Source organism: Xyrauchen texanus, chromosome 18 (assembly GCF_025860055.1).
Source record: "Xyrauchen texanus isolate HMW12.3.18 chromosome 18, RBS_HiC_50CHRs, whole genome shotgun sequence".
Classification (NCBI taxonomy): domain Eukaryota; kingdom Metazoa; phylum Chordata; class Actinopteri; order Cypriniformes; family Catostomidae; genus Xyrauchen; species Xyrauchen texanus.
In genome coordinates this window covers 9278634-9302600 of record NC_068293.1, presented here as the reverse complement: position 1 = coordinate 9302600, position 23967 = coordinate 9278634, and the positions used below count along the sequence as shown (strand labels likewise).

General features: G+C 38.5%; 2 protein-coding genes across 3 annotated transcripts; both read right to left on the bottom strand.

Annotated features, from left to right (window-relative positions):
* Positions 1 to 326: 326 nt before the first annotated feature.
* kbtbd7 (kelch repeat and BTB (POZ) domain containing 7) lies at positions 327 to 2677 on the bottom strand. Its single transcript, XM_052149086.1, has one exon. It carries the CDS (start codon positions 2382 to 2384, stop codon positions 513 to 515), a length of 1872 nt encoding a protein of 623 aa, XP_052005046.1. The 5' UTR covers positions 2385 to 2677; the 3' UTR covers positions 327 to 512.
* Positions 2678 to 9604: 6927 nt separating this feature from the next.
* slain1a (SLAIN motif family, member 1a) lies at positions 9605 to 22145 on the bottom strand. 2 transcript variants are annotated; one of them, XM_052149087.1, is made up of 9 exons: positions 21631 to 22145; positions 20188 to 20324; positions 17880 to 18008; positions 16342 to 16440; positions 14441 to 14590; positions 13646 to 13972; positions 12029 to 12208; positions 11091 to 11373; positions 9605 to 10404 (listed from the first exon to the last, which is right to left on the bottom strand). In XM_052149087.1, the coding sequence occupies exons 1-9, from the start codon at positions 22077 to 22079 to the stop codon at positions 10329 to 10331; spliced, it is 1830 nt and encodes a 609-aa protein (XP_052005047.1). In that variant the 5' UTR covers positions 22080 to 22145; the 3' UTR covers positions 9605 to 10328. The 2 variants fall into 2 exon arrangements, with proteins under 2 accessions (XP_052005047.1, XP_052005049.1); XM_052149089.1 differs by lacking the exon at positions 17880 to 18008.
* Between the last annotated feature and the right edge of the window lie 1822 nt (positions 22146 to 23967).

Here is a 23967-nt window from a genome sequence, read left to right as displayed (position 1 = left end):
TTCTTATATATTTTTTTTTTCCTCTCGCTTTCTAATTTAACACATAGTTATTTATATATTTTTTTTTATTAAAAATGATATCTTTGTTGAAACAATTTGAGTGAGGACTTGAATTCAAGCTGGCATGGACTCAAGTTCGTGCAAACCCTGATGATCCATGTTATCAGGCATGTTCCAAAGAATGTTCCAAAGAGCATATTGTGATTCAATTGAAGCAAGGTAATTTGACCTTTTATAGAAAGGAGTAAACAGTCAATGTTGCAAATGTGCTTACATTTTATTAGCAATAATGCAAAATCTTATTATTATTATTCTTTCATTTTACGAAAAAAAAAAAAAAAAATCTAAATCCATAAAGTTTATTTCTAGGTTGAAATGTTTTTTTAAAAATCTGGTCTGAGACTTTGGACCCCACTGTATATCTCAAAATACTTTTGCAGCATTTCTGACATTTGGCTGTATTATGCACAGTTCCACATTTGACAAGGTTTAAACTTTGCGAACCACACTGACTACCAGTTCTCATCTGAAAATGAGCTTGAGCTGCCGGAGTCAGAGTCTGCATCAGTCAATCCGTCAAAATCCCAGTCAGCACTGGAGCCACTGTCATCATCCTCCTCCGAGACGAAATTCTGACCGGAACCCAGACATGCAGTATACACCCTGCTGGAGAGACTCATTGACCCAAAAGAGGATCCAAACATGGTGGCCACATTTTTCCAAGTGTCCCGAGTGGGGTCATATTCATGTACAACAAGCCTATTTTTGTCGTGATGAACTATTGCAATAGTTAGTAGAAGCAGTTTGTTGTTGTGTTGCACGACTTGGTAGTTGAGAGCACTGCTATCAATTGGAATGTCACCAATGCGCCTCCATTCTCCACGAGCTGGGTTGTATGCTTTTACCACAGGGATGTCACACAGGCAGATGATCTGCTCCTGAAAGACACAGGCTTTGTGGAGTTTACTGCGTTTGAGAGAGCCTCGCTGGAGCCAGTGGTTTTTCTTGGGCTCATAGCTGAGCATCCTCCTCTTATTCACTACATAGAGTCGCTCATTGACTGTCACAACCTGCATCTTTCCCAACGAATGAGGCAAAGGGGCCACCAAAATCCACTGGTTCCTTTGAATGCTATAGCACTCTACTTCCTTGAGCCTGGCATCTGAAGCTGGATCTCTGCCACCCAGAACGTAAAGGTGCCCATTGAGGTACCCGATGTATGAGTGCATTCGTCCGAGCAGTCTATCGGCTAGCTCCTGCCAACAATTTAACATTGGGTTGTACACCCAGAAGTGCTTTGACAGTTGTGAGGCCAGGTACAGATTGTTCTCTGGTGTGCTACAGACCAAAAACACCTCCATTGGAGAGCGTTTGAAGTTCTGATTGGATAGCTTAATGACCGGGGAAGCCATTGAGTAGATTTCCTCCGTGTAGGGATCATAACACATGAAAGGTTCATTTGGCCGTCCGAAGAAGAGGACCATTTCTTTTGCACTCTTGCCGACTCTTTGTTTGGTAGCATTTACACCCTTTGAAATCACACTGCATTGCTCATCGAAGACCCCATCAAACACATTTGAGAGATATTTCTTTATTAAAGGCTTTGATTTAAGGCTATCGAGATAAACCCCGTCTTTTTCCGAAAACAAAGACCACCGAACACATCTAAGGACCTGTGATGCATCTTCGGCATCCGGATGCAGATTATTCTCAATCCACTGTATAGCGAAAGAACACACTTCCCTTTCACAGTCCACATCCAGAGAATCCAGAGTGAGGATCTCTTTTATTTGCCTCAGGTCCAGCTCACAAAGCTCCTTTACATTGGCACTAAGCTGGACAAAGTTCTTTGCAATGAATGCTTGAGCCTTGCTCTTCAGCTCCAGATTGTCAAAGGTGTCAGCAAACTTTAAAATCCCTGCACAGTTAGAAAGGTCCAACCTTCTCGTCATGAAATTGGCACAAGCCTGCCGTATATACTCCAGCTGAAGCATATTAGCGGCTGCATAGAGCCTTTGCACATTGCCTTCTGTGATTGTCACTTTGCCAGTGTAGCAGTAATCGATGATGACAGCCATTGAATCGGCGTCGACATCATGAATGGTTATCTTTCTCTGCGTGCTCTCATACAATCCTCCTGTAAACATGCTCTTAAAATAGGGGCTCGCTGCAGCCAGTATATTGCGGTTGCATTGGAAATTTTTTCCTGCTGCAACACGAGAAGAAACACTTTGGTCCTCTGACCCCCGGTCAGCTTCTACTTCGATAGTCACGTCGACTAATAATTGCGAGTCATAGAATAATTTCAGCTCTTTCATCAAACTTAACGCGTGATTCGAGTCCTCGAGCTCCTCCGGACCTCCAAAACCGTTCACCGAAGCCATGTCGCGCCAAAACACATTCACCACACGGCGTCTTCTCGGTTAAAACACATCAAAATCCCGTTAGTTCGCCGTAACACCGGCGTGAAATCTCCCACAGCGTCTCGTGTAAACAACAAGCCGTACGCTTGCAGGCGCTGCTTCTTTGTTGCATGACAGCACAACCATGTTTCGTGAATGAAAACGCGTTCGTTTTAACTGTTTAAAACGTCTTTCAGGGCATCAAATGATCGTCAGCAGTGAAGTCCGTATCGTTTATTCGCGATATCGTTTGGATTTGGATCTTGAAACATCAACTTTGCAGGTCTCACTCAAGCATGCTCTCAGCGCGAGCTGCAACACACGGCGCTGATTGGTCGCATTGGATGCGTCGCAAAACCTAGTGAGCTGCCTACCAAGTGGACATTTTTGGCGCGTTATCAGCGTGATGCCCAGCAATGATGCGTCCGCTCTCAGGCCCCAACATGCTGTATAAGTAGGCAGCTCACTAGGTTTTTAAATACATCCTTTCTCAGCACACTGAATGAAGTTCGGTTGACCTGCTGATAGTGCTGAAGCTTTGTTCAGCATGGCATACAGTATACAATCAATAATAGACTACTATGTGTTATTATGGAAGCACATTTCCGCCATATTGAAAAAAAATAATACTTTGGTAAGTTATAATTATTAGATACTGAGTCATATTTATCAGATAAAAGGTCATTTTTATTTGATTCGATGTCCACACATTTGAGCTAAAATGTCATAATTATGAGATGTTAAGACATAATTACAAAATTCAAAGTCATAATTATTTGATTCACTCAAAAAATGTGCGTGCCTTTTTATATTTGTGCATTTTTAAGATTTAAACATTTACATTTCACAACAAAATTCCATCAAATTAAATTGTGTAATGTTTAACAAAATTAAACTAATAAAACTTTGAAAATACTATTAAAGATTATTCAATTCAATTTAATGGAATTTCATAACACAAGTCATAATTATAATAAAAGCCAAGGTATGAAATTGTAAGTCAATATTATGAGAAAAAGTCATGATTATAAATCACTAATTTAAGAATTTTATAAACATAATCATGATTTCTATCTCATAGTTTTGACTTAATGTCTCATAAATATGATTTGGTGTTTCACAATTAAGACTTTTGATCTCATAAATGTGACTTAGTGTCTAATAATCATGACTTACCAAAGCAATTGGGCTTCCATATGTTAAAGATATTGAAAATGTACATTAAGTTGGATTTTGTTTTTCAATGTGGCAATTTTGTCTACTCAACAAAGATGAAAGTATTGTAATTTATGATAAGGATATATATATTTAGAATTCCCCCGTAGGATTTATTAACATGTAAAAAATTATGTTAGGTCGAAACGAACTTAATAGTCGTAATTTATTCGGAAAATAAAGTTTTGAGAGGTGTCTCTTTGAAAGAAAGAAAAAAGAAAAAGTATTGTGAATATTATTGTTTTGTCCATACAGTTCAGTGGTGTCCAAAAAGACCAAATTGAAAATCTGATTTCTTAATTTTTATTAATTTAAGCCTGGAAATAAAGAAAGTTTTAGAATCTTCTATGTAAAAGAAAAATCGCTCTGGCTGCCCTGCCTTCAATGCTCGAGGACGCTCGTGGACGCTCTGACGTAGTTGAAATAGGCGGCAAATGCTTTGTATTGTTAACTATATTTAAAGGGGCCGCAATTTAAACATCCAGACATGTCGACCATTTACTGTTTGCCGACCTATCACAAGTAGCGTATATCCTCATGAACTCTTTAAAATGTGAAAATAAGAAATCGATCGATGGCAGAAAGTAATTAAAATTATAGTTGTTTTTTATCAAAATAAAATACATTTGTAATAATAACTGTGGTCTTGGTTGTTTTATATCCCTGTAAGCAAACAGGGACAGATCATATATTACTGGGAAACCCACCACGGCAATAATTCGTTTCTCCTCCATTTTATCTTCGGAACTAATGTTTGGTGGGAACCAAAGTTTACACTGTTGTGTTCTCTAGACTTCGCTAGAGCGGAGCACTTCTATATTCCAATAGGTTGCCGCCGAACCGCGTCACAGCTCATTACCATAATGTTGACTGCACTTGAACTTTCATCTGACGCCCACACCGCCCAAGACTCGCCGCGACGCTTCTCGCCGCCGAGAGACGCTGGCTGTCATTGAAAATGAATGACTTCCGGTCGAATTGACGCTCTCGCCGCCTCTGGTGTGAATGCACGGTAAGTCAATAATCAGATGTAAAACTAATTTGTGACATTGACGATGTTTGCTTCTTTGTACAAAAGGTGAGATTTTTCATCTCATTTGAGCATTTTTAAATTACGCTAGATAACATGGATAGACCATGGAGACATACCATCTTGTATTGAAGCAAAAGGAGGATATACCAAATACCACCAAATTCTCAATATTTGTGAGTTCAATCTTTCCCTAAAATTTTTATTCTGATAATATAACTTGTGCCAAAATATAAAATTAGACAAGAAGGCAAAATAGAAGCATTTTCACTATTTTTCTCAAACTTTTGTTCCCAATTCTATCATTTATTATTTTCTTCGCCAAATGGTCTTAATTATAACTGCGATTAAGCACATTTATCCTGCTTAAGGCATCTTTGTTGTCAATGGTCTTGTGAACTGTAATGATGAAGGGGAATGCAGAAGGCAATTCCACTCTGCGGCCGAGCTTCTGGTGGCCCCAGTGCAGGCAGCGCAGTTTCTCAGCCAGGTCACGACGGCCTGCTCGCTCAAGACAATCCTGCAACAGCTTGGTTTTGTTTGGTTTGTCCCATGAGCACTCATACCTATCCATCAAAAAACATAAATTGTTCAGGGTATAATTTTTTTTAAAGGTCTTAGTACCATCACAACTCAGCCAAAGTGAATATAAAAACAGACCAATACATTGGTCAATTCGATTAATTAATTGGCCAATATTTGGCCATTTGTAGATTATAGACATTGGCAAATAACTGTGGATGATTGGACGATTAACAGAAGTGTTGTTGTTTTTTTCAAAATCAGTTTCAGAATCAACCAACAGCCAATAAAGCAATTTTGCTGCAATTTCCATGGCCAAATGATAATAATTTATAATATGCTTTTTCAGTATGTTATAATTCTCTTTTTGTATGCCTATGAAACTGCAGGGCTAGAACAGTGTGAGAATGTATGTCAACTGCTTGAGGCTTGGGATTTCTGGTTCCCTTAAGACTCAATACACTTGACATTGCATTCTGCTAATGCATAAGGGAAGTGTCCTTCCACACGACCTAGTTGAAACCTCTCTACAATAACGGCAATAGTCTAATATTGGCTATGGTGTTCGCCCTTTTAGGCACGAAGATGTCTGCTATTAAAGCAGGCACACAAACACCATTCCTCAGAATTTTCTTCAAGACAGCGATTCATCTCTTGTCTAGAAGCCCTCTACTGCTTCGCCATCAACAACACGAGTCAGCGGGCAGGAGCTTCATGGAAATAAGAAGCCTCTCCGCTCCCCTGCAGTGCTCCGGCGAACATCACTCCACCTCGCCGCTTGACTGGTGAAGGGGCCGCTTCAACATCCTGATTACCTACAGTGCTTCGGCAGGAGTTGTGTAATCTTAAAAGGAATATGGTTGTTCAAAATGTTGGGTGACATGGGTAGTCGGCCAGGGCGGCATCTTGCAGGGGGATGTTCTCATTTAGAATCACACACAGCAGGATTTACAGCCATTATTTCCTCATTCTCGAAAAGGATGGCGGGCTTTGGCCCATTCTAGTTCTGAGACGCTTGAATCACGTGCTCGTGATCCACCCATTAAAAATGTTAACTCAGAAACAGATCTTATCGGCGTTCACAAAATGTATCGATGCGCCCCTCGCCCCATTGAAAATGAATGGTGTGTGTGTTTTGAATTACCTTTGCGATTGGTTATTACTAGCCAATCAGAGGCACTACTGAGCGAACACAGAGACTTGCTCCTTTGCCATATGGAAAATCTGGTCTAATGTCAACTTGGCGAAAAGCATACTTTTCCCCAGCCAGTAAATCGCCTTGTTAGGAGTTCATGCGTGCGCACCTCATGAATGAGCGAGTACAGACCATTTTTCGGTGTCTGTTTCAGTTCAAACTGAAAAAACATTACCATTGATGTTATTTCATTTTCATGTGCATCGCGATAACTCGCCACTCTCTGGCTGTTCTAGCATCACGTTCTACCAACAGAGTGATATGCTAGGTAAAGTTGTCAAAAAGAAAGTTCTGACCACAAATGCATCCAACAAAGGTTGGGGCGCAGTGTGTAATAGATGCCTGATTTTCGACACCTGGAAACAGGTGTGAAACAGCCATGACATGTCAACCACTGGCCATCTTTCTGATTTGTTCGGACAACACAACAGTAGTGGCTTTTATATGTCGCCATGACACGCTGGCCTATATATGACTGACGAAACACAAGTATGCGCTTCCCTCTGTGCACCTCCTTCATTCTATCATCAGCAAAGTCAGAGTGGACATGGAAACAATTCTGTTAATTGTGCCAAAATGTCCCAATCAGTCCTGGTTTCTGGAGATGGTAGAAATACTGGACGGGCCTCCATGGGAAATACCGTTGAAGAAAGATCTTCTCTCTCAAACACAAGGTACGGTTTGGCATCCTCAGCAAGAGCTGCAAAGCCTACACGTGTGGCCTTTAAATGGAGTGCACTAAATGTGCCAGCACTGACACATTCAGTCATGAACATCATTTTACCGGCCAAAGAGCCGTCCATGAGACGCCTCTATGCTCTAAAATGGAATGTGTTCACTGACTGGTGTCTTTCACGTGGCAAAGACCCAGTAAAATGCCCCATACATGAAATTCTCATAATTCTTGAGAGCGATTAGACGCAGGGCTCACTCAGTCAATGCTCAAAGTTTATGTGGCGACTATATCTGCGTATCATGCACCTGAAACCACTATAGGCAAGCATGATTTAATTTTAAAGTTACTTAGAGGAGCAAGACGATTCAATCCACCTTGGCTAGCTACAGTCCCAACTTGGAACTTAACTTTGGTCCTTAATGTGCTCGCAGGCTTTCTTTCAAAGCCACTGTCAAACCCATAAAAGGTTTAAACCACGCCCTTCAGAATGTAGGTGGTTCACCTTTAAGCCTTCATCCCTCATTCATTTAATTACGATGAGGAACAATCCTTGCATTTGTTATGCCCTATGCCTTTTGTTGCGCACACCCGCCAGTTCAGACTGTTTGATCAGCTCTTTGTGGGCTATGGAGGATGCACGAAATGAATCTCTGTCGCCAAGCAAAGACTTTCTCACTGGATCATTGATGCGATTGCCCTGGCTTACAAGTCAGATTTGCCCAATTGGTGTTAAAGCATACTAAACAAGAGGCATGGCCTCCTCATGGGCATGGACGAATGGTGTGTCTTTACAAGACATGTTTTGCAGCAGGATTGTCTTCTCAAAACACATTCGCAAGGTTTTACAACCAAGTCCTCTCTGTTTAGAGCGTTTGATATTTTGTGTGCCAAATGTATACTTATGTCCTCCCTTTAAGTATGGGTTCCCCATCACTTTACACAACCGCCTGCATTCAGGCCATTGTAATTTACTGTAAAGTCACAAGCACTTTCAATATAAATAAATGTCCTTCCCGACTGGGTTCGTGAAGGGGTTAATTCATACTATATGACTATAGTTCATATATCCATTCTGAGTGCTCCCATCCTGGCCCAACCTGAGGGTCACTCACTGCGGCATACTCATGTCAGTCGCCGTTCCGCAAGACTGCGGCATCATGTTTCCTCTCTGGGAGGTTGTGTCGTGTAGTGCAGCGTGATGGGATTCTGTTCCCAATATGCGTTAGCAGAACTCAATGTCAAGTGTACTGAGTTTTAAGGGAACGTCTCGGTTACATACGTAATCTTGGTTCCCTGAGACAAAGGAAACAAGACATTGTGAATGTTGGTCTCACTACAAGACTAGGAGTTCTTTGAGGTGTGTGCGATGTGCTCTTTGTCCCTCAGTCAGCAAATTATGAGGAATGGTGTTTGCGCGCCTGCTTTTATAGCGGACAGCTTCACGCCTAAAAGGGCAAGGCTCAAACACCATAGCCAATATTAGAATGTTGGCATCATTGTAGAGAGTTTTCAACTAGGTCATGTGGAAGGACACTCCCCTTATTCATTAGCAGAACATGATGTCCCTTGTCTCAGGGAACCGAGGTTACGTACGTATCCGTGACGTTTCCTTACTTTTACTGAACTGGTACAATGGCATTCAATGGCGTAAACAATCTTGCATCATGTAATTTGATGCAATAACAACATAAAATATTAGTTATCCGTATAACACTGTATTAGATTAATTTTAAGCACCATGATTCCAGCATTCTCTGTATCTGAACTCTCTTTTCTTTGGATGTGGCATGAAACTGTCTGACTTCATTCCTGCTGAATCCAAGTTCAAATGCCAGAACAGTCCAGTCAAAGCCTAACTGTTTGGCAATCTCCTGCACAGATTTCATATTGATCACAGCATCCTAAAGGATAAAGTACAACATGCACAGATAAACAAAATAACTATTCAGACATGTAGTGGAAAAACAATGTATTTATTTAAACCATTTATTTCAAAGATGACTTACCTCTTGTGCCTTGTTTGGCATTTTGTCCACTAACAAGGATTGTAGTTGTTGACTGGTTCCGTTTTAAACACTGCTGAGTTTTTGCATATAGAGGTTAATACAATTCAAGTGGTCAGTGGTTGTCATAGACACTGTCCAATACAAATGTGCCTGGTTAAAAATTAAGACTTCACATAGTTTGCTCACCAGGTTTGACATTAAAATAATTAATTTAGTGGAGTGAATGTAAAGTCAGGGTAATTGACATGCTTGTATCCTTAATAAAACATTGTTTACAGCTGAGCATTGGACTATTAACTATTTTATTGGGCCGTAAATCATTCAGATTGGTTTAAATGGATATTTATGATGTATTGCTTATTTTATTTGCATATTCATGCTTTGGTAAAAGTGAACTGTAACAAGGATTTTTCTGCTACAGTACAAAAGTAACATGTAGTGTTTTATGTTGTAGTGCTGTCCTTTCAGCTTGTATACTATAGTTCAGTTCTCCTTTATGGACATAATCTATTCCTGGTAGGAAGCATTTCAGTTTTAATTCCATTCAAAAGCCTTTATTGTAACATTGGCAACATTTCCTTCAATCATAAACCTGTCCTTAATGAAAGACAAACAATGTTACAATTTAATGTACAAATGTGTTATCCACAAAGCTCTATATTATGAGCATCATGTAAACATAAATCTAGAAATGTTGCACTTGTACTTTAAAATTGCAGTGTAGTGTTTTACTGATCATGTAACAGTTAGACTGCTTTTACAAATGCATTAGTTCCCTCCATTGCAAACCTTTGTTCACTTTATTTTCTTGTTGCAAAATAATTGGCAACATAATAAAAGGAATGCAATATTGCTCTACAGAAAATGATCTGGTACTATTCTGGCACAATGGTTTTCTAATGTAACAATGCAAGTCAACAATAAAAGTGCTATGTGGGAGACAACAAATTACTTATAAATGCATGTAAATCATAACATCAAGAAAAAAATCCTTATGTCCTTTTTTAATTAATAATATAATTTTATGCTTGTTTCAGCTGTTAGAAATTGTGCTGCAGTTATGGAAACGATGTGCACATAAAAAATGTTATGCATAATACATTGGATTTTAGCCAACGGGCATATTGCAATCATCCTGTATTGCATTTGTTAACAGTACTTTTCAGCTTTATATTACTTTGATATTATTGTTTTCCAATTAAGGTCTACAAGCAAATGGTGTACCCAGCCAGCTGGGTCTGAAACATGTTTAGGTCAGTGTGCACAGCAGGGGTTCCTCATGTTAATAGCAGCCATCTCTCCAACTTCCATCACGCAGAGCACTCAGAGCAGATACACTCTTCGGGGGTGTCAGTAAACTGCATGAAAGAGACTAGAGTGATGAATGACATCAATGTACAATGTACAGTATATAATCTCAATGTCACATATCGTCGCTGTCCAATGAAAAAACACCAATCTTCACTTTTGATCATTTTGGTTTTCTAAACACAGACGGAATGCGATAGAAATTCACTCATAGTGCACTTTTTCATTTGTATCATTTTGTATTTATGTGGCATTGACTTTATACTGACATCTAATAGTGTTGATGCAGCATTGCAAACATTTACGGTCAGTGATGATGTTGTTGAAACGCCCTCTTTTGCAGTCAGCCATGAAAGTGGCCAATAGCAGGGGTTTATTTAGATAAAGAGAGTAGTGTATAATTTTAACAGAGTTTAAAAATGTGCTATTCATTTCATTACTTAAAAAAAAAAACTAAATGAGGACAAAATTACTGTGTGCACCTTTAACACGGCTTTTGAAGCATTTTTAGATGTTAGCATTGTTTGAATATTCAGCTTGAATTTATTTTCAAAACCAATAAATATAGGGTTCTGGTTTTAAAACATGCTTCTGTGAATATGACATTTGGCAAGTAAGTAAAAGACAATAAAATACTCATTCTCTGGATTTACTATCTTTAGACAACAATGTAAAATCCAAAATGTTAGGAAGTACATTTGAAAAAGAGGAGAGAGCTTTGTATTGTATTGATTACCTGCGTACTGGCTGGGCAATTTTACTGCGTGAGGCCCCACTTGTCCCAACAAAGGAAGCCGGCCGAGGTAGAGCACTGCGACTAGTGGAGGAGGGGGTGCTGGGTTTATTGGGCAGAGGAATACTACTGCTGGGAATGCAGTTTAGACTAACAGAAGAAGGCATTGGGGAGGCACTCTGTATTGTAGGGCTCACATAAGCTGTGGCTTTCAGGGGTGGCCGTGTTGTCACTGAGAAATTTCCCACGCTTTGAACTCGCTGCTGGAGCTGACCAGGAGAGGGAACTGAAATATAAAAGAGAGTAAATGATAAACTTTGACCTAAGACATGGCAATTTGCAACAATTAACATGATCACACAGAAAATCGGCATGCTGTTTCCGAATGTTGGTGTACCCTTAAATCGACCCCATTCCGCTGAATTACAGACAACCGCCATACCCCATCAGACAGTTTTGCATCAATTCAAGTGTGAACACATTTTCCTCTAGACCTACTGATAGCGCATCATATGAGTAACCTCTGAGGCATGGGTTCTCAGATGTAATAGTGTTCACTTTAACAATGGTGAGCATGATTCAGAGGTTGCATTTTCACTACAAAATGAAATTTTTACTCCACTGACTGTTAAGTTTAGAGTTGGGGGTTGGGTTAGGGAGTTGAGCTAATAAAATATGCATTCCGTTTGACAGTATTACAGCATTTACAACTAAAAATGCAACGCGCTTTTGGCGCCACCCTGTGGACATTTCATCCAGTAAATGGAGCTCACATGTGCCCATCTGTACAAAAACACTTCCAGCTTCAGCCACTGGGGGCAGTGATTACAATTTCAACAGCAGAACTTTCGAGCTACTGTCGTCGAAATTCAGAGTGAGATCGGTCTGGAACAACACAATTCGTCATGTTTATTGTAATGTTTTGATAGTGCTAGTCTTACTTGCAGACTGTATCTTGGTGAGACCATTGTGAGAATCAAAACTCTGACTGTTTCGCAGTAAGGACAATGGTGCGGATGAAGTGGCAATGTGACCAGTTGGAGCAGAAACATTAGGCACACTGAGTACATTGGGAATGCTGGAAGCTCGAATTAGGTTTGGCATACTCCTTCGTAGCTTATCTGAAAAAAGAAAAGACATCAGGTGTTGAAACATGTAATATATGCATAGTATATACGTATATGAAAAGTATTTATACGATCCGCTGCCACTCCAATGTTGTGATAATGTACTGTAATAAAATTCAAACAGCATGACATTACTGCTGCAGAAACTGACTCTATACATTAATTGACACCTCTGAGGATTTCTTTTTTTAATTAATTTAAAATAGTGATGCTAAACTAGCTTAACTTCATTGTTCAGCAGAGTGATAAAAAGCTACATTACTGGTTTTGGTCACATTTAGTTTGCATGTGCAACTTTACCACCGAAAGAGGTGTATAAAAAAGGTAATAATCAAACATGCTTGCCTTTCCACTCTCACACTCTATTCTCTCATATGAAGTATTGGGAAGACTGATTCATTTCCATTGAATGATTTATTTAATTATCCACATGTTCATTTGATTACTACATTTTTGTATCAATTTCAGTAAATTCTGCTCTCTCTCTCTCTCTCTTTCAGAGCTCCATACTGCACACGTCTGATTCAACATTACAAATGAAGCATTTACTGGATAATCAGACAAATTGGCTGTAAGGACTTTCTACCACATGTGCGATATTAACTGCCTGATTATTAAAGGGATAGTTCCCGCAAAAATGAAAATTCTCTCATCATTTACTCACCCACATGCCATCCCAGATGTGTTTGACTTTCTTTATTCTGCAGAACACAAACAAAGAATTTAAGGAGACTATTTCAGCTCTGTAGGTCCATACAATGCAAGTGAATGGTGATCAGACCTTTGAAGCTCCAAAAATCACATAAAAGGCAGCATAAAATTAATTGATAAGACTCCAGTGGTTAAATCCATGTCTTCTGAAGTGATACGATAGGTGTGGGTGAGAAACAGATCAATATTTAAGTCCATTTTACTATTAATCTCCACTTAAACATTTTCTTCTTTTGTTTTTGGTGTTTCACATTCTTCATGCATATCACCATCTACTAGTCTATACTATACTATACTATATTATACTAGAATTTATAGTAAAAAAAAGAATCACTGGAGTCTTATAGATTACTTTTATTCTGCCTTTATGTGCTTTTTGGAACTTTGGAAATTCTGGTCACCATTCACTTACATTGTATGGACCAACAGAGCTGAAATATTCTTCTAAAAATCTTCATTTGTGTTCTGCAGAAGAAAGAAAGTCATACAAATGAACTATCTCTTTAATTCATTAAATACAGATTTAGATGTCAATAAATCAAACAAACATTTGACATAATAAGAATAATGGATACTGTATAAAATATGATATACTGTAATATAAGAGCAGGACAGGAAGGGTTAAATAGTTAATTTGGCATAAAACAGAATTCTATCTTTTTGAATTATATGTCTTCTCAGTATATTTTCAGTCTACACATACAGTCTGAGTAGTCTGACCTGTGTTGGCTCTGTAACTCTGGGGCTCTGCTGTGCTGAGGTTGGGGATGTGGAGCTGCTGATAGGACAGGCTGTTGAGGTACTGAGGTGTGGAGGGGCTGTGCCGACAGTCTTTCGTGCTGGAGATGTTCTGTGAGTGAGACATGCTGCGCTGCATGGAGGCCGTGCGGAAGAGTCGTGCATGTGGAGCGGACAGCTGATCATATTCATCCTCTTCCTCCAGCTCAGCCTCACTCCTCATGCCTCTGCGCATGCCTGTGTGTACCGAAAAACTGGCACTACGGCGCGTGGCCGTGGCAGCTGTGGTCGCATACTCCTGCCGTAGATCTAAACACACGCACACATAAGTTTGAGTCCAAAATACAGGTATAGCTCCAAGAGGCACTTTTAGTTCTCCGATGTAGCAAAATCTAATCTAAATCAGTGGTTTGATTTACCCAAGAATGGGTTGAAGGTCTGTTCTGATAGGGTCACGGACAGCAGGGAAAAAACAAAGCTAAATGCAAATAACAAAATGCTAATATTCCAGTGATATTTGACATGATAAATCCAAATAATTGTGTTTAATATATTTCAATGTTTGATTTTAAGGGCAATGCCCATTGTAAAATTTGGGATGTAATGCAAAACCCGCTGGGAACCAGTCTGTTTAAAATATAAAAAAGTGTTGACATTCTCAAAATACAATGCAGTCTGCAATTCTGCTGTCCATATTTTCAACATGCAAAGTTAATATTGTGAAACTGAAATACACTACATTGCAATGGACTTGTAATTGCACTGAAGTAGACATACTCTCCTCCTGCAGACGGGCCATGACCTCCACATCAGTCATGTCCTGAAGCTTATAGCTCATAGCGATAGAGTCGTCCTCCAGTTCAGAGACGCTCAGCTCACTGTCTATGGAGGACTGGGGACTGACAGGACGTGGCTGATGACTATTACCTGAAAAAGAGAAATGGAGATTTAAATTTCAAGTACACTAGCCAACACTCTAAAAATGCAAGTGGCACTGTAGACTCAGCAACAACCCACAAATGCATTTTTGTTTACTCTGAAAAATGGATATGTGCTACAATACAAATGTACATTACATAAGGGTACAGGTTAATAATATATTATATATATATATATATATATATATATATATATATATATATATATATATATATATATATATATCAGTATATATATATATATATATCAGTATATATACTTTATATTACTATACTGCAAATGCACTACTGTACATACTAATACATTTATATACACCGATCAGCCACAACATTAAAACCACCTGCCTAATATTGTGCAGCTCCCCCTCCAGCTCCCCGCCAAAACAGCGCCAACACGCATCTCAGAATAGTATCTGAGTTACCGTACACTTTGTCAGTTGGAACCAGTCTGGCCAGTTCTCTGTTGAACTCTCTCATCAAAAAGGCATTTCTGTCCACAGAACTGCCGCTCACTGGATGTTTTTTGCACCATTCTGAGTAAATTCTAGAAACTGTTGTGTGTGAAAATCCCAGGAGATCAGCAGTTACAGAAATACTCAAACAAGAGATCACATTTTCCCATATTCTTATGGTTGATGTGAACATTAATTGAAGCTCCTGACCTGTATCTGTATGATTTTATGCACTGCACTGATGCCACATGATTGGCTGATTAGATAATTGCATGAATGATTGTTGGTGCCAGATGGGTTGGTTTGAGTATTTCTGTAACTGCTGATCTGGGATTTTAACATGCAACAGTCCCTAGAATTTACTCTGAATGGTGCCAAAAACAAAACAAAAACCCAGTGAGCAGCAGTTCTGTGGATGGAAATGCCTTGTGAGAGAATGGCCAGACTGGTTCAGACTGACAAATCTAGGGTAACTCAGATAACTGCTCTGCACAATTGTGGTGAGAAGAATATCATCTCAGAATGCTATTCTAAGATGCAGGTTGGCGCTGTTTTGGCAGTGCCAAAGGGGTACCTATACAATATTAGGCAGGTGGCTGATCGGTGTATATATATACAGTATATATATATATATATATATATATATATATATATATATATATATATATATATACATACATACATATACAGCACACTTATATATACACAGCTTGGCCAAAATAAAAATTGCATACTCTAATATTTCATTGGACCACCTTTAGCTTTGATTACGGCACACATTTGTCATGGCATTGTTTCGACAACCTTATGCAACGTCACAACATTTATTTCCATCCATTTTGGCCGAGATCTTGTATTGATGATGGGAGAGTTGAAACACTCCGTAAAGTCTTCTCCAGCACATCCTAAAGACTTTCAATGGGGTTAAGGTCAGGACACTGTGGTGGCCTATTCATGTGTCAAAATTATTCCTCATGCTCCCTGAACCACTTTTTCAAAATCTGAGCCCAATGAATCTTGGCATTGTCATCCTGGAATATGCCCGTGCCATTAGGGAAGAAAAAAATCCAATAATGGAATGACCTGGTCATTCAGTACATTCAGGTAGTCAGCTGACTTTGACCGCATAACATTGCTGAGCCTAGACCTGACCAACTGAAGCAACCCCAGATCATAACACTGCCTTAAACATATTTTTTTTTTTTTGGCCAGGCAGTGTACATACAGTACATATACTGTATATAAATAAATAATATATATATATTTATATATATGTAGTGAGGCTTACTCTGTTGTGCCGTGTGATAGAGGAATGTGGGAGATCTCTCTGTGAGGCTTGAGCAGTTCCGCCCTGTGAGAGACTGATGTTGGTTTGGTGAAGATGGATCTGAGACAGAATAGAGATGATACATCACTCACAATGGGGAAAGTATTAAGAGATGGAGAGTCAAAACTTCAATGCTGCCACTTTGACTTGATGTCTAGGGCTCTGTTTATAAATCCTAGTGAGCTGCCTCCCTGCCTATGGATAACATACCTTTCAAGGCTGCAACCTTACTGAAATCAAACCTCATAAATGAACGGTCAGGATTGCTCTACATAGGCAGAAACTCTGCCATTACACAATTACTGCTCCTTACATGAAGCGCGTGGGATTCTAGACAATTGATTTCAATAGGGCTTGACAGTAGCATGTTTCAATGCTACAATACAATAACACCATAAGAATAAATATGCATAACACAAATGTATGCATATTGAATAAGGAAGTCCATTTTAATTGTGTTAAATATTCATAAAAACATCATATTATTGATACTTTTAATTAGGGGTCTGCACAGGCTTTAACATGAATTCTTGTTTACTTGACAGACAGGGTGTCTAATAAATGCGTTAGTCCTACACGAGATGCTGAAATAACAGCGCAGACACATGCAATAAAACAGTCAGTGTGAACAGCCCCTAACTCGTCTGTGAGTAAGAGTGCATGAGTGAAACAAGGTACGTTAAAATTAAAAATATATAATTAATAATATATGAAATAGGGACGGCAGATTAAAATATACCATTTTGGCCATTTCTGGCACATTTCAATCAACATGATGTTAATTAATGGGTATTGTTTCTGATTAAGTAAATAAATAAATAAAATACAAATATAAATACAAATTTGGCCAAAATGAGGTATCTTCTGATCATTTGAGGAGTATAACTTTGCTGCCTAACTTTTGGAACAACCCTAACAAGGGAAATGCTGCCTAGAGAGGAAGCTCACTATGTTTTGGAACAAAGAACTGATGTTCCCTGCATTCTGTTTAGCTCAAGGCATTGATGAATGTGAAATCTTTAAGCACAAATGGTTTCAAAGCATTGACATTGTTTAATCAGTTATACCGGTAATACCAGTTGCAATTAACATTGACAAACCATCTAATGCATCTAATGCAATACATCTTGTCCAGCTAGGACAATACATAGACCTTCTGTGACAGAGTATCACAATCAAAGCTTTGGCACGTGGAACATATGCTGCGATGGTCCTTTCCAGACACCATGAGGTCATCACAACTAATCAATGATGTCTCAAATTTCGCAAAGTTTGAAAAATGTTAATTGAAGTTAATGATACATGATGCCTAAAGCTTGAAAGAAAATCGATCTGCTTTCTCAGAGCTATCAGAGCTATCAGAGCAGAAACAGGTTCCATGTGGGCCTGCTATGCTATAATACTTTTATTAGCAGGTAGAGAGAAAGTTAGAAAAAGCTAATAATAAAGGAAAAGCTATTTTTGGTCTGGTGTTAGGCTGACTGAGGCAGACGTGTTACCTGTTCTCTCAGTTAGTGCAGGTTTAGTAAAGGGTTTAGAACAGCTGCTTAAAGAAGAGACTCCTTCTACAGGGCTGTAAGGAATGCTTGAAGACACACGGCCCGAGAGGACCCCTCTCCATCTTTTGGCTAATGGGAAAAGGGAAGTGCAATTAATTAAAAAAAATCATACACACACCAAAATGAAAACAATAGCACCATTTGGGTCCTCTAGTAAAAGTTGCATTCTACCCACGTTTATAATATAATTTTTCAGAATTGTATGTATGTATATATATATATATATAGATATATATATATATATAATATTTCAAACCAAAAAAGTTATGTAGTTCATAACAAATATTTCTAGGCCACTAATTAAATGCAAGCAAATGTGTGCCATTGACTATGTTCACGAGTGTATACACTGTCATTAAAGCAAAAGGGGGACACATCAAATACTAAGAAATTCTGAAATCAATTCACAGGTCACTTAAACTGCTATGATGATAAGCTACAATTTATTAATAATATATGGACCCCATATACAGTACTGTGTATCAAACAGTTACACAGTTAAAATGGTGAAAATAGGTTGAATTTGAGTTATTGGTAGTCAAACAGAGCATGGTACTCAACAATTAGCCTTTCCAAGAGTGCATAAAAACAAGCATTCACGACAGCTCAAAAACACAAAGGTTTTCAGAGGCTGCCGGAACAAAGCTGTATTCATGACCCCATTTGCAGAGAGCCAACCTCACTGAATCTGCCCTTTCAAAAGCACAGAGCGCTTGCAACTCCACCACACACATCCCTATTTTTCCCCTTTGTACATCATTTTTGTATGGACTGATCCAAAGGAGTAAGAGACAAAAAAATCCCCAATATCCTGGACAAATGAATCTGTGGTAATCAAGAAGCTTTGCTACTCCTAGATTTTAGACCGGTTTATATAGAAATTGTTTCTATGGTTACCGTCCTCTCTGGCAGGAAAACACAGAACTGAACATCTACAGAGCTGAATATAGCCACCAGTACTCGGCCTTAAAGGAATATTCCAGGTTCAATACAAGTATTTGTGCCATAATATTGATTACCATATGAAATATTTCGACTTGTCTCTATTTTTCTCAACCAAAAAAAAAAAAAAAAATCAAGGTTACAGTGAGGAACTTTCAATGGAAGTGAATGGGGTCAATTTTAGGAGGGTTTAAAGTTAGAAATGTGAAGCTTATAATTTTATAAAAGCACTTACATGAATTCTTCTGTTAAAACACATATATTATTTGAGCTGTAAAATAGTTTAAATCTTAATTTTTAAGGTTTTAGGGTTTGTTGTTATTACATCGTCATGGCAACGCAGTTGTAAAATTGACTGTAACTTTACACAGAAAAGGTTAATAAGAGATTGTATCACACTAAAATCATGTTTACAGGCATATTGTTTATGTCTTGTGGCTATACAATTGAAGTGAGTGTTTTAACATTCAAAACTTGGCTCCATTTCACTTCCATTGTGTCACTGTAACAGATTTTTTTTTTTTGTGGTAATCAACATTATACCACAAATACTGTTGATTGAGTTCAACTTGTATTGAAACCGGAATATTCCTTTAATTTGTGCAACGGTGATGGTTCACAAGCTTATGTTTATGGTACGATTACTCCGCGTTCTTGAGGGAAGCTTTTCGAGAAAAGGTCATTCCAACTAGAATCTGTTCCGAAATCAACAGAGAGCCTTGTTAATGGATGGTGCACATGTTGTTAATATATTAGAGAGTGTGCAAATGTTTTAAGAAGTGCCAAATAAGTGTATACGTTCTGTGCCACTAATGGCACCAAACAGAATTCCAAATTTACACACTGTTGTCAAACAATTTTCAAACACTCCGCCCGTCGGCCATGCTCAGACAAACAGGCAGTTCCACCACAAACTCACATCATTGCTTGAGCCAATTTTGTTATTTCCAACACAAACAGATTGCAGTTTTGTTTGGTGTTACCGGGTGGCACAGAAATTACCCTTGCCAAAAATCGAGAGTTTGTTTTCACGTGCAAATGAGCGTTGCAGAAAAATTGTCATTGTTACCACAGGTTTGCCACGGAAGTGTTTGCTTGTAGCTGCAAATTGTCCATTGTTGCCAAAGGTTTGCTGCAGGTTCACCACTACCAGTGAAAACTTCACCTTTAAATTACATTTTTCATAATACAAACTTCACCTTTAAATTCAGTAACTTTGTGTATAACTAATTTGTTATCATTAAATTATATGATATATGTTGGCATTCTATCAGCCATCAGCCACCCTGCTCTCTAGATATCGTACCTTGGTCCAGTTTGTAGCACAATGAGCGTTTGGCTAATTCCACCTCTGGTCCGGCGTTATCCAGCACATGTCTACACCACTGAAGAGGGCTGAAGAGAAGATGAGGAAACAGCTTGGCTTTTGGAGACACATATAACCTGGAGACATAAAAATATATGTCATTTTTGTATTCTTTTTTGGATGACCCATGTACTTCCATAAATATTTATGTACAGTATAGATCAATGACTGTCAATGATGGAGTGTTGACCAATATGCTGTACAATAAAATATGTTGAGGAAACATAAATACAAAAATTATACAATAACAAGCATAAGTATAAATACATCAAATTAGCTAAGCTCACGGTTAGTTAAAAGCCTCAGAAAAAGATGATTTTAATTGAGATTTCAAAGCTAACAGCGTTGGAGCTGTTCTAATATGCAGGGTTAGACTGTTTCAAAGCTTTGGGGCCACTACTGCAAATGCACAGTCTCCTTTTAGTTTGAGTCTGGACCTACAGACACTCAAAATCCTCTGATCAGAGAACAAGTGAAACAAGTATAGTCTGTGTTAAAAAGAATATTTAGGAATCATTAAAAGTCATTTTATTCCCAACTCTGACAATGAAGAAGATGGATAACAGACTTAAAGTTAAATACTGAGTAATAGGTCTTAAGTATCTATCAGCAAATAAATGTCAATGGATATTTTCTTTTATTTACAATATTTCTTTCATTGAATGCAAGAGTGTTGTACACAAGAGGTAAGTTATCTAATGTCCCATCACAAAGAGAGCATGGACAGATTTGGTTTCACTACTTCCAGTAGTGTACAGACTATTTTTAGGCCATCAATGGAATAATCAAAAGAGAACTGTAAAATATGTGTGAACTTTGTGTTTTATAAGCACAAGACAAAATGGCTTAAGAAAAATATGGATATTTTTCACATCCCCACATGCAAGATATAGCATTGCCAATCTGTTACACTAATTAAGATATCAGATGTTCCCTAACCTAACAATGAACCTGGAAAAATAGACTCTTTCCCAGTCTGCTCTTAAGACATTTTATGGAAACTAAATTTAAAGGGATAGTTCACCCAAAAATGAAAATTCTCTCGTCATTTACTTGCCCTCATGCCATCCCAGATGTGTATGACTTTCTTTCATCTGCTGAACACAAAGATTTTTAAAAGAATATTTAAGATATTTAATATTTAAAAATATTTGTGTTGAGCAGAAGAAAGTAAGTCATACACATCTGGGATGACATGAGAGTGAGTAAATGATGAGGGAATTTACATTTTTGGGTGAACTATCCCTTTAAGTTAAGAACGAAAAAGGCGAGGACCAACATGCAACACTGAAAATAAATCCTTATTGGAATGAATCACACAATTGTTTACATACAGGACAAATAGCGGTTAAAGTGAATGCAGATCTGAAACAGCATCAGTACCAGCAATAATCTGTCTCTCCAACGATGGGAAGAACTACATCCAGGTCTAGAATATCAAGCTCATCCAGGACAGTACCATCATCCACATCAGCATCATTCGCTGACTGCGGGTGAAAATATGGATAGTGCTCATCTGATGTACTTAGTCCGAAAGAGGGAGAATAGGATAGGGTCGATACTCGGGGTGAAATGCAATAATTCCCTGTGTAAAATAGACCGGCGTCTGGGCCAGCCAGACCTCCAAGACAGGCCGAAGATGGTGACGATAACAGACGGGCACTGGAGGTGCAATTGTTCGCAACGTTCGCTCTCGTCCTGAGCTGTTCGTTTTGTCTTTCCAATTTTCGGACGAGCTCTTGAAGCATTTTCACCTCCAGCTCTGCGTTCATTATTTTACTGTTGCCATTGACGTCCGTCATCATTTGGGGGTTGAACAATAGTCCGTCCATTGAAGAATAAAAGCATATAAAAAGTGTTGTTGTTTACCCTGTATGCCCACGCTTGCACTGCTTTCAGTCGGGTTACATGCTTCATTCAGATGCGATGTGTGCTGCTCATGCCAGCCTCTGTCTCCACCCCCTTGGTTCAAAACACAACACCACCACTGCACACATTACAAGACAACAACAACTCACAATACAAAAACTATATTCACCATTCATTTATTGTATTGAGATGCGAACTTTTTATAATGTAAGCCCATAAAATCTTTTGACCTTTGGAGTGTCTTAACTATCTGATGCAGGAATATTTACATCACAAAGGGGGCTATAAAACAATCTTTCTTTGACTCCCAAAATCATGTAATTTTTAGAGAGCAACATATCTGCCCATTACAAGAAGGTAATGAAATGGTACCTGATATACTTAATGCATAACCACTGCTGTCCCTTTGTTGAATTAAAGGTGCAGTCATTAATTTTTTGCTCATTAAAAATGTTTTACTCCTAAAGAAATGAATTGTAATTGTAAAACATATGTATAAAATCAAGACCACTCACAAGAGATAGACTCTCTAGTCATATCAGTAGCCTAAAAAAAAATAAAAGCTGTTTTATTCTACATGGAAAGGGTCCCCTCATGGGGGCTGCCATGTTGAGATCACATGACCAGCCGATTACTAAATGCTTAATTTCCTTTATCACCTTGTTATTGGATACATTAATGCATGGATTAAATTAACCATAGCTAACTGTAAGTAGTGCATTTCTACAACGACATCTGTAATTGAAAACTGCTGTTTGAATGATGCTGCATCCAGGCCCCTAGGTGTCAGTGTAAGCCCAAGATCACATATAAAAAAAAAATACTGAGTGCACCTTTAAATAAAACTACAATTATGCAAGACAATAACAAATGTGCTGTTTGTTCCAAGTAGGCATAGGTGCCTCCAAAAGAGCATGGGTCATCTCTAGAAGGGGCGGGGTAACTCCAGAAGGGGGTTTGGCCAACTCCAAGAGGGGGCAACACTTCTACACACGGTAAGGGGCTCTGAATGTCTTTGCTAGTGTTGTGGTGCTTGGCCTGCTGCTCTATCCTTTTATTTTGTTCTGAATATTAGCACAGCTATGATTTTGATGGGAGACCAATAGCACGATTATGAGTGTGAAATTGTTGCAGTGGGGTAAATTTATGAATATCAAATTTAAAACTAACTTCTGTGCTTGATATTTCTGTTATACATATATTTAAGTAGAAATTCTGAATAACTTATGTTTGAGACCAAATTGGCCGGTTAGGTCACCTCCACTAGTGTAGTTAAAGAAGACAAAGCATCACACACAACTTGCTCTCTTCAATGCTTAAGTTTCGAACAAGTGGTGTTTCATTCACGAACAAATCAATGTTTTGAATAAATCTTTTCGTAAACAAATTATTCTTCTGGCCATTTTGAAAATGTTTTTACAAGCGCTGCGTCGGAATATCCATACTTCCCTACTCTACACAATATATGCCAAAAACAATATTCTAATTGAGTAGTATGTCCAAATGCTCAGTATTCATAAAACAGTAAGTGAGAAATAACCGGGGCTGAGTTCGGAATGGCAGACTACCATACTGCTCATCCTATTTCTGCCATAGACAAATTTGTCACGTTCAAAATGCTGGATTGAAAGAATGCCGGTAAACTGCATTCATCAAATATGACATACACAGCTTTATAGGGTTTATTATGGGTCAAGCCCTTAAAGGGCGAAGATCTCTTTTGTGTTTGTTATTGTTCTTATCAGGGGCCAAGCACTGAAAGTGCATAGGCACCTAATGTTATCGTTAGTGTTCTTCTTCTTCCTCTTCCACCATTGAGTCTATGTCAGCCCATTTCAGTTGTGAAATTTG

Excerpts from the sequence above, each read along its gene's own strand:
- kbtbd7 (XM_052149086.1), bottom strand. The coding sequence starts at position 2,384 with ATGGCTTCGGTGAACGGTTTTGGAGGTCCGGAGGAGCTCGAGGACTCG.
- slain1a (XM_052149087.1), bottom strand. The coding sequence starts at position 22,079 with ATGGACGGACTATTGTTCAACCCCCAAATGATGACGGACGTCAATGGC. Across the intron at positions 14,591-16,341 it reads CTATCACACGGCACAACAGA|GTAATAGTCATCAGCCACGT; the intron begins GTAAGCCTCACT and ends TCTCTTTTTCAG. Across the intron at positions 10,405-11,090 it reads ATTGCCCAGCCAGTACGCAG|TTTACTGACACCCCCGAAGA; the intron begins GTAATCAATACA and ends TCTTTCATGCAG.